This window comes from Dipodomys merriami, unplaced genomic scaffold (genome assembly GCF_024711535.1).
Source record: "Dipodomys merriami isolate MVZ:Mamm:240054 unplaced genomic scaffold, mDipMer1.0.p SCAF_17, whole genome shotgun sequence".
NCBI lineage: Eukaryota > Metazoa > Chordata > Mammalia > Rodentia > Heteromyidae > Dipodomys > Dipodomys merriami.
In genome coordinates, this window is record NW_027203048.1 from 32,328,204 (window position 1) to 32,341,088 (window position 12,885).

The window sequence follows — 12,885 nt, forward strand, 5'->3', positions numbered from 1 at the left end:
CCCAGGGCCTTTTGCTTGCAAGGCAAGCGCTCTACCACTGAGCCACCTTCCCAGCCCCTCTTTCCATTTCTTAAGGAAAATCACACATGGTACTGTGGCCTTCCTTTTTCTTATCTCTAATGTATTCACTTAACTCCACCTTAGAGTCATTCATTTTTAATGAGTGCTTGCCTATGTGCTAGGCAGTGTTCTAAGTACTGAGCATATAATGGTGGTTATACTTAAATTTCTTTTTGAGAAATTCAAGGGTCTCCTTAGATATGCAAATATCTTAATGCTTTATTCTTGTACAAGATACAGAAATGATCTAATTACAACCAATAATTATCTATCCCTTTGAGTTTCACAGTTATGCTGTGAAAGAGGGGCATGGGTTGGTTTATCCTTTTTAAAGTCATATTTGTGATATATTTCTTGCATATTTTTGACAATACTTTAGAACACTGCCATCTACAAAGTAATACATGGTCAGTTCTCCCATGAATCTTACTTGTGAGCATGCTTCACAATCTCTGGTGAAGGGGTAGATAACTTCTGAGGTGTCCTCTTGGTAACACCAACTTCTTTCACCAACTGCTGGATGCCCTGGATTATTTGTTGGGTATATTTCACTCCCACCTTGACAGCATGGCAAAAATCCTGCTGTAAGATGTTTTCTGCAGAAGCTTCCAACATGACTATTTAAACAACAACAACAAAAAATTACAGTTATGTAGCAATGTTGTTTTGCATGATATATTCTGGGCACTTTGAAAACCTTGATGTTCATCTTCAAAGAACTAGAACAACTTGAGTTGCACATCTCTTTTCAAGATACTAAAATATAACATGGCATTAAACCAGTACTTATGGTTTCCCCTAAATCTTAGCAGAATACCATCTCTACATGTGATATTTTCCCACAGTATAAATACTGTGAGATAGAACTCAAAAACCAGGCTTATAATGATTAATCAGATAAAATATTTAAACAAATAACACTGAGTATCTCAATTAAGATTATGCATTATTCTATAATTTTAGGCATAACCTGTTATGAAGGGCACTGCCAAAACATGAGATAAAGCAAAGCAAACATCTTTAAAACTAGTGACAAAACATATGCTTAAGTTTAAATGCATTTTTAAAAAGCCAGAACTTGCATGTGATATTTAAACTACTTACCAATCTGACTTTTAGGTGCTCCAGCAACCACTAAATTTAAAGTACTAGAAGACATTTCTTTTCTTGTTGGGTTAACAACACATTCTCCATCAATCATTCCTATTCGTACAGCCCCTATGATATATGAAAATATCAGCAATTGCTTAAAACTTCCAGTTTTCATATTATTCAAGCTGTAGCTTTAATCTTTCAGCTTTGTAAAAAAAGAATAAAGTTCCTATTTCTCCGTTTCTCTTTGGGTTAAGGCCCACAGAATATTCTTTGTAACTCTCCAGATGCAGTGGACCACTCCAAACTGTACAAGTATACCATCTGTCACACCTCTTTATCTATGCTCCACTTGTCTTGTCTATGCAATACACTTTCAGAGCAGATTCTTACATCTGATCCTACGAAGGTGCAGCTGTACTCTCGTTTCTTTGAGAAGCTGTTCTTGACAACCTGGACCCACAAAACTAAACCTGTACTTCTCATTTTCTTAGCATCTCGACTATGCCTATAACACTTTTGTAAATTAATATCTGTTTCATGCCCTAACTTATGCTGAAAGCAAGAACTACCTCTTTAATCTCTATATTGCTAACATGTAGTTTACCTTTATTCCTCCAGAACTCAGCCTTATATATAGTTAGCATTTTGGACACTGGATAATTATTTACTTATGTATTGTATGAGTACAACTTATAGGCTCTGTAAGTTACAACATGTACTTGTTTTATCCTAAAGAGTGTATATTCCGATAATTTCCCAGTACAAAATAGAGAGTCAACGTATCAAAGAATAAAATATGTATAGCATTCAAACATACTATTAGAATGTACAAGTCGTTATGTCGAAAAACGAACTTAACAACTTTGGTGGGGGAGGGGAGGCGTATGGGAAGGGATGGGAAGGGGAAACAACGAAAAGGCAACAATGCTTAATAAGAAATGTACTCGTTATCTTGCCTATGTAATTGTAACTCCTCTGTATGGTATTCTCACAATAAAAAACAAACAAACAAACAAAAAAAACATACTATTAGAAACCAAACCCAAGGCAAAGATGAAAACATTTTTAAAAGACCTGCAAGGGATCTTAGAATGCCATCTAGTTCAACTCCCTAAAGACTGTCAGAGCCAATCTATGTTCTTGTTATAATAACATGCTCATTATTTTTACTGAAGAACCTAATACTTGTTTTAATTTTCAAGTTAACTTACCAATAGGTCCATTCCATGGAATATCTGATAATGAGAGGGCTGCAGAAGCTTTAAAAAAGGGAGGGAAAAAGAACTGAAATTAAATATTTAATTGCTTTTAGAAAAATCAACAGTGATAATTTTATTTATTTATTTTTTTGTCGGTCATAGGCCTGAACTCTGGGCCTGGGCACTGGCCCTCAGCTCTTCAGCTCAAGGCTAGCGCTCCACCACTTGAGCCACAGTGCCACTTCCGCCTTATGTGGTGCTGAGGAATTGAACCCAGGGCCTCATGCATGCAAGGCGAGCGCTCTACCACTGAGCCACCTTCCCAGCCCCATCAGTGATAATTTTCATCTTGATATTCATACTTACCTCCATTAATTGCTAGAACATCAGGTTCATTAATACCATCTACTGCTAACAAATTACAAAGGACCTAGTACAAGGAAAAAAAATTGAAAGCACTTAAAAAAATCTACTTTATTTGGGAGGATTATAATTTAGGTTAACAATGTAGGCTAAAATATAGGAGTATTGTATGGCTCATAGCGTGGGCTTTGTAGCCAAACCCTCTGATCTGAGTTGTCATTTAATATGGCCTCAAAGTTTCTATATTAAATAAAAATTAATATAGGAGATCTAAACTCAGGGTCTCATGCTTACTAGGCAGGTGCTCCACCACTTGAGCTATGCTCCATTCCTTTTCTGCTTATTTTTCAGATAAGGTCTCAAGTTTTGGTCCATGCTGGCCTCAAGTTGTGATCTTCTTGACCTCTGCTTCCTATATAGCTTAGGTTATTGGTATAAACTGTGCACCCAGGGAAATTCTCTTATCTTTATAAGAACTAAAAAAAATTGTGTGTAAAACACTTACTACAATACTAGGCAGGTGGTAAGTATTCAGTATATGTTAGGCGTGCTTTTCTATTTTCCTTTTATAAGTAATCACGAAACAAACTAGTGAGTTACTTTATACTACAATTGTGAATAATGCGCTTATGTTTGATTCTTTTCTCTTCTTGGTAGTATCAGGATTTGAACTCAGTGCCTCATGCTTGCTAGACACATGCTTTTATTGCTAAGCCACTCCTTCAACCCTATTTTGTTTTGTTTCCCAAAGTGAGATATGGTCTCACTTTGGGCCTAGGCATGTGCCTGGTCATGAGCCACCTATGTTAGGTTTCCTCTTTACAGCTAGGATAACAGGACTGTGCCAATGTGTCCAGCTTTCCTTTGAGAAAGGGTTCAGCCATCTTTTCAATCTTCCCAATCTCAGCCTTTCAGTAGCTAGAATTACAGAAGTGATCACCATTGCCTGCCCCTCTATGTTGTAAGAGAATACTTTCCTTGAGGTTATGCCATCTTGTAAAGATATGTTTTCAAGGAATATTTATTGCAAACAAATAAAACGGTTATTTACATATACTTAGTTAGAGCGTATGAATCATTACACTAAGAGAATGGACTCAAAGTATTAAATATAATTAAGAGGCTTGAGGATCCAGTAATAAAGGCAGATAATAAAAACTGGTTGTGTTGATTGTCCTAATCTTTATTTATTCAAGGTCCAGCCATCTGACCTGATCCACAGTAGATCAAACACACTGACCTTCTTTCAAACTTATCCATTTCTTTCCTGCCTCAAGGTTTTATTGCTTCACATTCCATCTATATGGAATGTGGGCTGCTTCTAACACTCTTGGTCAGCTCACTCCTACTGAGTGTCAGATCAAATTGGCATGAATCAATGTTAGCTTTTTACAAGTATTATCTTTTATAAATGACTTAAAGTAAAATATAATAGCATCACCACAGTTCTTTACAATGTTTAGCCTAGAAAGAATTGCAGAGATTAAGTAAATTATTATCTGTAAATGAAGTAGAACTTACCTGGGTATCATAAAAATAGCCAGCTGGAAAAAGAGGTCTAATTGAACGATCTGTTAAAGAAAGAAAAAGATACTGTACAATTCAGACAGAGTAGCTTTACAGTTCAGAACATTTGAATAAAACTAGTGGTTTAGCATGTCAAAAGACGAACAAACCAATCAACCAACCAAACAAACAGAAATGTCAGCCTTATTTGAAAGAGTGATGTCAATGCTTCAATTAATACATATCATGACTTAGTAACAAAGCAGAGGAAAGAAACTTAAGACTAACAGCAGACCCCAAAAAAATGTTTGCTTGGTATTTTGTTTCTGATGAATACATATAAATATACACAAATTAGCCATTTCTTGGTAAAAGAGCTATGAACTACAAATAGTCCCACAATATTTATGGATGGCAAAGATTTGGAAGAGTAGTCAGGTGTGTTGGATAAGCCCATAATTCTAGCTACTTGGGAGGTGGAGATGACAGATCAAGGTTTGAGGTCAGTCACAAAAGTTCAATAGAATCCATTTCAACCAATAGCTGGGTGCAGTGGTGTGTGCTCTTGTTATCTCCAGCCATACAGCAAAGTGCAAGTAGAAGAAGCATAGCCCAGGCTGATGGCATAAAGTGATAAGCCTACCTATAATACAACCAATGGAATAAAGAGGCTGAGGCATGGTCCAACTGGTAGAGCACCTGCCTAGCAAGCTTCAAGATCGTGAATTCAATTCTTACTAGTGCCAAAACAAGGAAAAAAGATTTGGAGTATTTCTGGGCTATGGATATAACATGGTGGAACAGACAGCTTGTTTAGGGAAGGATTAGGTTTAATCTCCATTACTATACCAAATCTTCCCTCCCTCTTTCCCCTCCACAAGAGATTAGACACCTAATTTAATAGTTGATAGATACAATGTTTTTAGGTGTTATACTGAACATAAAAATGAAAATATTAGAGCACTGGCCATGGAAATCATGTCAACAGAGATTAATTCAGTCAAGATGTATTTACTGTATATACATGTATAGTATATGTATATACTGTATAGTATACAAGATACGGAGATTTGTCAATGAAGAAAGAAAAGTTTTTGGTCTCAGGGATCCCAGCTTTGAGAGAGGGAAAAGAGTTTACTAATGTCCAATGGCATTCATGCAATGAATGAAGACTTAGGAGACACTGAAGAACACAGGTGGTAAAGAAGAGATGCTAACACTGGCATATTGGAGAAGATAAAGCCTCTATGTTAATATCTTACCTATTACTCGACTTGTAAGAATTTCTTTATCAGAAGATCCAAGCTCTCTTCTAAGGTAGTTTGTAGGAATTCTACCAGCTGCAGCAGCCTTCTGTCTGTAGTCAACCTGAAGTAGCATGGAAAAAAATGAAGTTTGTATGATTTGTTTTAGTAACAAACTATATCCCTAGGACCACTACACAAATAGTATTTTTCCTAATGCTATTAATAACATCTTCTAGATGATGAGTAGAGGACAATTTAATTTTAGCATTTTATATCTCTCAGAGGAAGGAGAGTTTGTAAAAAGATGTTTAGCCAATTCATTTTTAAAAGCCTGTAATTATATAGTCAGATTTTTTTTTAGCCTCACTAATTTTCCACATTAGCTTACTCTGGTCAAGTCTTTTTTGAATTAACTCTTTCAGATATAACTTCATTGGCTGTTTTGAAACTTTTAGATATAACTTCATATGATCCTAAGAAAGAACCCATATAATCCTAATAAATTCTTCATTTAACATATAGGTGATTCATACTGAAGAGAAACCCATGAAGGCATGAACTCATTGCTTATTCAGCACCAAAGTAATTATATATTTCACACTGACTTGGTAATTTGTATACATGGGCATTCTAAAGTATGCATACTATTAGCATGAGAAGTTAGTTTACATTCTTTTTTTTTTTTTTTTTTTTTGGGTCTGGTCGTGGGGCCTGAACTCTGGGCCTGGGCGCTGTCCCTCAACTCTTCAGCTCAAGGCTAGCGCTCTACCACTTGAGCCACAGTGCCACTTCCAGCTTTTTTTCTTTTTGCTTATGTGGTGCTGAGGAATCGAACCCAGGGCCTCATGCATGCAAGGCAAGCACTCTACCACTGAGCCACCTTCCCAGCCCAGTTTACATTCTTTTAATGTCTCAGGACATTAAAAGTTCAGGAAAATCCTTTCTTGTACAAAATTTACATGCATTCATAAGACACTAGACAAAAATATTATAAATTCTACATATTGCTACAGTATAGGTTCAGGTAAATCAGCAAATACTTACTACCAAAGGCATGAATTGGGAAGGTGAAGGTTTTGTTTTACTGACTGCTGTAACCATCACTGCAGTGTCACCTGACTTAAACATAAACAACCATATCAGTAAATGTTGTTCAAATCAGACATGCACATATAATAGCAACTGAGCGAATGAATTCTCACTCTAAGCTCAAGAAAAGAGCTTTATTCCATGTGATTATAATGAAACTTAAAAATTCACAAGTAGTCGACTCTTGATCCCTTTTCTAAATGATCACTGAATTTTACAAAAGAAAAGGCTCACTGATAGCTGAGTCAGCCCTGGTTGGTGTGTGTGTGTGTGTGTGTGTGTGTGTGTGTGTGTGTGTGTGTGTGTGTGTGTGTGTGTGTGTGTGTGTGTGTGTGTGTGTGTGTGTGTGTGTGTGTGTGTGTGTGTGTGTGTGTGTGTGTGTGTGTGTGTGTGTGTGTGTGTGTCTGTGTCTGTGTGTGTGTGTGTGTCTGTGTGTGTGTGTGTGTGTGTGTGTCTGTGTGTCTCTGTGTGTCTCTGTGTGTGTGTGTGTCTCTGTGTGTGTGTGTGTCTCTGTGTGTGTGTGTGTGTGTGTGTGTGTGTGTGTACTCAGAGCCTTCTGCTCTCATTCAGCTTTTTTTTTTTGGTCAGTCATGGGGACTGAACTCCAGGCCTACACAGTCCCTGAGCTCTTCAGCTCAAGGCAAGCACTCTACCACTTGAGCCACAGTGCCACTTAAGGTTTTCTGTGGTTAATTGGAGACAAGAATCTCACAGACTTTCCTGCTTCAGCTGGCTTTGAACTGTGATCATCATATCTCAACCTCCTGAGTAGCTAGGATAACAGATATAAGCCACTTGCACCTGGCTTCATTCAGCTTTTTCACTCAAGACTGGTACTCTACCATTTGAGCCATGCTTCTACTTCTGGCTTTTTGCTGGTTATTTTGAGGTAAGAGTCTCATGGACTTTTCTGCCCCAGCTGGCTTCAAACCACAATCTTTAGATCTCAGTTTTCTAAGTGTCAAGATTACAAGTGTGAGCCACTTGCACTCAGCTTATTTTCTACTTCTAATGAGGAAATTTAGATTTTATATAATGAAAATTTCTCTAGTATTACTACTGAAGAGAATGAAATAATTTTTTTTAGAAAAGCACAAAACAGATTTTATTAACAGAATAAAACGAAAGCCTAAGTTTGTTTGTTTGTTTCTTTCTTTTTTTTTGTCGGTTTTGGGGCCTGAACTCTGAGCCTGGGCACTGTCCCTCAGCTCTTCAGCTGTAGACTGTAGACTAGTGCTCTACCACTTGAGCCTCAGCCCCACTTCCAGCCTTTTCTGCTAAAAGCCTAAGTTTAAAAGAGATCTTTTAACATATCCAACTTTCAAACTCCCCAATGATTTGGAATGGTTCAGGTGCTAGAAATAATCTTAGTATCTGAATTAAATACCACTACCATATTTCTAAGTTATGTTACTTAATATCGGTTCCCATAACTGATTTTTAAGATAAAAAAATTTAAGGCTGGGAATAGGCTTAGTGGTACTTGCCTAGCATGCATGAAGCACTGGGTTTGATTCATCAGTACCACATAAACAGAAAAAGCCAGAAATGGCACTGTGGCTCAAGTGGTAGAGTGCTAGCATTGAGCAAAAGAAGCTCAGCGACAGTGGCTAGGCACAGAATTCAAGCCCTAGGACTGGCAAAAAATAAAAATGAAACAAAAAATAAAATTTGAACTTTTTTTTTTAAGTTTTAGGAAGGATTTATGTCAATTTAACAGGTTTAAAGTGGGGAGGAATAGAATGGGGTTAAAGTAGAGAAAAATGGAGAAGAGAATCATTTCCTAATTCCCATGCAGGACATGGGAGTTAAAAACTCTAAAACCTGGACATTTTACCTGTACCACAGCACAGCCATCTGCAAACCTTGCCAGTTTTCCAGAGGATAGTTCTAATTTTCTGTTGATAAACAAAAATTCAAAACAAAATGACATCAGTACAATTCTCATATTAGTACACACAATCTAAGTTTTTATTTTTAATAAGAAACTAAAGGCTATCAAGCCTTACATGGCCTTCTCCTTCAGCAACAGATAGAATTCATAATCAAAAGTACAAGGGGAATTTAATTTTGTAGCATAACAAGATAAAAACCTAGGTACAAAAGTAATTTAGATTAGACAGAAATTATTTCTAGAGAGAAAGAAACTGTCTTCTGAAACATTAATTCCCATTTATTGCCTCTGCTCGGTCTCTTGTCACTCCCTACCTTGTTGACTACAGTAGTCTTTTTAGTACTCTAACTGGATCATTTCCCCATTTAAAATCTTTAAAGTTTCCCTACTGCTTTCAGGACAAAATATAAACTGCCTACAAAGACTTTCATTTTTGTCAGTAGTGCCAAGTCAATTTAATAGTGAATGAATTATCTTTCAATCAATAGTATTGGGATGACTGGGAATCCAGTTGTACAAAAAATACTGGAGCCAGGTGCCAGTGGCTCACGCTTGTAATCCTAGCTACTCAGGAGGCTGAGCATCTGAGGATTGCTGATCAAAACCAGCACGAGTTGGAAAGTCCGTGAGACACTTATCGCACTGGCGTGGTGGCTCAAGTGGTAGAGTGCTTGCCTTGAGCTGAAGAGCTGAAGGACAGTGTCCAGGCCCATAGTTCAAGCCCCATGACTCATCTCCCCCCCAAAAAAGAAATACTGGGAGTTTTTTTATACAAAAATAAAAACTCAGAATGGATCCTAGACCTTGTCGCCAATAAACTACTCAGAATAAGCTGGAAGTGGCGATTTGTAGCTTAAGTGGTAGAGTGTTAGCCTTGAGCAAAAGCAGCTAAGGGGTACAGCCCAGACCCAGAGTTCAAGCCCCAGGACTAGGGGGGAAAAGATTAGTTGTAGTCTAGGGTGAAACAGTTAAGTGACCCCCTAATAGGTACAAGGTGTGTGTGTGTGTGTGTGTGTGTGTGTGTGTGTGTGTGTGTGTGTGTGTGTGTGTGTGTGTGTGTGTGTGTGTGTGTGTGTGTGTGTAGAACTGTTCTAAAATGGGTGGTGGTAATGGCTGCGAAATTCTGAATACTATACAACTGAAAACTGCTGAATTATACACTTTAAATTGTATGGCATGTGAATTATATATATCAAGCTGATCTATATGAGCCTTATTTCTGTTTCTGTGGCAAATGGCAAAAGTGGTTGCTGAGGTACTGAAACAGATCAGCAAAACAAAGATGAGGCCAAACCAAGATGGTGGTGCCTGAAGACACTGAGGAAGATGTTCTATTTTAAGAGTTTAACTTCAAAAAATTCAGTCAAGGCTACTGCTGATGATACACAACCATCATATATGGTTGGGGGAATATAAAATAGTACTTAAGGAAATAATCTGGCAGTAACTGAAAAAGATTAAATTAAGATTAAATTTACTTTGTGACCTAGCAATTTCATCGTAGGTAAAAATTCAAGGAAATGAAAACGTATGTTCACATAAAAACTTGTATATGGTAAAGAAGAAAACTTGTACATGAAATTTCATAGTAGCATTATCTATAGTTTCCCTCAAATGAGAAAAGCCTAATGATTAAGATTTACCACTAATTGAAAGCTGCAGGTAAATATTTGTGTTCCTTTAGTGTCATGTCCATATCTTTCTCAGCGTAATTTTTCCTGCAGCTGAATATGTGTTTATTTCCTTTGTCAGACCTGATTAACTCTAGTGCTTTGCATATGACAGGTGCTGAAGGGAGGCTTAAGTAAAAATTAAACACTTGGCTCAAAGACCACTGTAACACTGAATATACTATCTGGAAAATAACTATCAGAATCTACCAGGGTGCATAAAAAATTGTAACAGATATAATGCCTGTCATACTCAATAATAAATGTTACAGATGACAAACTTAAGGCAAAGACGGATTGTTTTATCAACAGGTCTGATATTTATGAATCTTATTTGACACAAGGAGAGTATCTATAAAAGAAGTCCAGATTAATTAATGAAGAGTCAAAGCAGATTACTTGTAAAAAATATGGAGGGCAGGAGAAGCATTTTATTGCCTTTAGTGTCTTTCGAATAAAATGTCTTGGAATGATTTTTTTTTTTTCCAGACAAGACTGTGTAGTTCTTAGGCCAGGTGCCCGTGGCTCACGCCTGTAATCCTAGCTACTCAGGAGACTGAGATCTGAGGATCGCGGTTCAAAGCCAGCCCGGGCAGGAAACCGGAAGTGGCGCTGTGGCTCAAGTGGTAGAGCGCTCGCTTTGATCTGAAGAGCTGAGAGACAGCGCCCAGGCCCAGAGTTCAAGCCCCACGACTGACCAAAAAAAAAAAAAAAAAAAAAAAAAGAATGTGTAGTTCTTGAATATGCTAAACAGACAGCCTTATGGCATATTTCTTGCAGTTCTTCAACTAAGAACACTCCTATACTTAAGGGGTTTTTTAACACACACTTCGTCACAAATATGTAACAGAGACAGCATGTAGTCCACAAAGCCTAAAAATACTATCTGACCATTTTACAGAAGTCTGCAGACTCTTCACTGACTACCTTCTCCTCCTTTTTCTAAAGTAAACTGTAAACTTATTTATTTAAGATGAGTCAGTAACTCATTAAGTCTGGGAGAAAGGCCTGGACTCAAATATTATTATTGCTTTTGGTATGAGCTAGGTCAAAAAAATTGAAAGCACACTAAACATTTAGATATACAAAATGTGCATTAGTAGTTACATTTTTAAATGATTTAGATAGAAGCTTTAAAAAAGTTACTTTTAACACGAATACTGACAACCTCCTAAGAAAAAGTACAGGCTTTGCTAGAAACACCAATTCAGCGTCCATCAAGTTCCATAACGCTAGTTACCTAATGTTTAGTGGGGCCTCTGCAGCGTACAGGCTTAAAAAGATCTAGCTGACACTTCCCTACCCTTCCGACTCAGGCTCAAACTGGCCGCACGAAGGGATTTGGGATTTGATGGCGTGCGCACACTTGGTCATCTCAAGGCGAAATGATTCCCACTTCGGGGCACACGGGTCTCGGAAAAGTAAAGTGAAAGGCTGTCAGGTGGACAGACGAGCCTAGGTGGAGAGAGGAAGCTCGGCGTGCAGGAGGAGGTTCGGGAAGCCCAGGGCAGCAGCGTAGGAAGGGAGCGAGTCCACGGGGGTCGACTCCATCCCGGAAAGGGAAATGTGGAGTTGAGGTTTGAGGTAAAAAGAGGTTAAAGGGACAGGCATTTGCTCTAACCCAGGGAGACCAGTGCACCCGGCGGCCAGATCACAGTGCAGAGAGGGAGAGCACGCTCTTCTTACCTGTTGCCTAAGTCCACAGCCACCGATCGGGACCCTGCGCTAGACGACAGAGTTCGCACAAGCAAGGAGCTGAGTGCCCGACTCCGCCCTGGCAGACGAAGGGGCCCCTCTGCCAGAGGCCGGAGGCGTGAGCAGCACTGCTTGCACGCCGCCATGACACTGGGCAAGAGCTCAGCCCGGGCTGTGCCCTGATTGGCTGACTCCACAAACCCAGGGGCGGAGCCTGGTGCAGTTTCGTTTCCGCGGTACCTGGGGACGCTGCGCAAGCTGCTGCAATGGCCCCTTTCTACGAGAACCAGAAAGGGTCAAACTTACAAGAATGAGATTGCGTCTGCGAATGCATTGTGTGTGTGTGTGTGTGTGTGTGTGTGTGTGTGTGTGTGTGTGCCATAAGTAGAAAGTCTTAGAACAAATTTAACAATTAAATGCAGCAATAACTTAATACATAAATACAGCAATAATAGAAGCCACTGGGTAAGACATTTTTATTGATTTTGTGAACTAAGAATTAGGGGGATTTATGTGATGGGCCACGAGAAGAGGGAATACGCTCTCTTTCCTCCCTCCACCCTAGTTTCTATTTTACGCATTTCAGAGAACAAATGTTACTTCAAAGAGTTGTGTTAATATATTTCAAATAAACCAATTTTCTCATTAATATAATTTTAAGTGTGTCCTTACCATCACTTCTGGTTTATCTTCATTTCCAGTGTTAGTTTACTAATTCATTTCCCTGGCCCCTTTGGCTAAAGATTAATTTTGTAAACCAACTCTTAAATGTATAATGTCAGCTAATATTTAAAATAAATGGTTTGTAAAGTGGAAAACATTTTAAAAACAATTTTTAAGGGTGGATACATTTTCCTCACTTCTTTAATGACTGTGTTTGAAACTATGTAGTTTATTCATTGAAACACCCATCATATTTTTAAAAATGTACTTCTCTTTTAAGGTCATTGCCCATATAAAAACAAACAGGCATAAAATCCAATACTAAGGGGGTTGGGGGGAGGATGGGATGGGAAGGGGAAACAAAGGAGGAGGCTACAATGCTTGATAAGAAATGTACTCATTAT

At 38.3% G+C, this 12,885-nt stretch overlaps 1 protein-coding gene across 1 annotated transcript in view; it reads right to left on the minus strand.

Annotated features, from left to right (window-relative positions):
* The window catches only part of Pnpt1 (polyribonucleotide nucleotidyltransferase 1), a 37,436-nt gene extending 25,457 nt beyond the window's left edge, over nucleotides 1-11,979 (minus strand). Inside the window, exons 1-9 of the mRNA XM_070025663.1 lie at nucleotides 11,810-11,979; nucleotides 8,397-8,457; nucleotides 6,515-6,589; nucleotides 5,486-5,591; nucleotides 4,239-4,288; nucleotides 2,721-2,784; nucleotides 2,367-2,414; nucleotides 1,165-1,278; nucleotides 491-677 (exon numbers count right to left, since the gene is read on the minus strand). Coding sequence (XP_069881764.1) covers nucleotides 491-677; nucleotides 1,165-1,278; nucleotides 2,367-2,414; nucleotides 2,721-2,784; nucleotides 4,239-4,288; nucleotides 5,486-5,591; nucleotides 6,515-6,589; nucleotides 8,397-8,457; nucleotides 11,810-11,964 — 860 coding nt within the window. The 5' untranslated portion in view covers nucleotides 11,965-11,979. The remainder of the gene's footprint in view (nucleotides 1-490; nucleotides 678-1,164; nucleotides 1,279-2,366; nucleotides 2,415-2,720; nucleotides 2,785-4,238; nucleotides 4,289-5,485; nucleotides 5,592-6,514; nucleotides 6,590-8,396; nucleotides 8,458-11,809) is intronic.
* Between the last annotated feature and the right edge of the window lie 906 nt (nucleotides 11,980-12,885).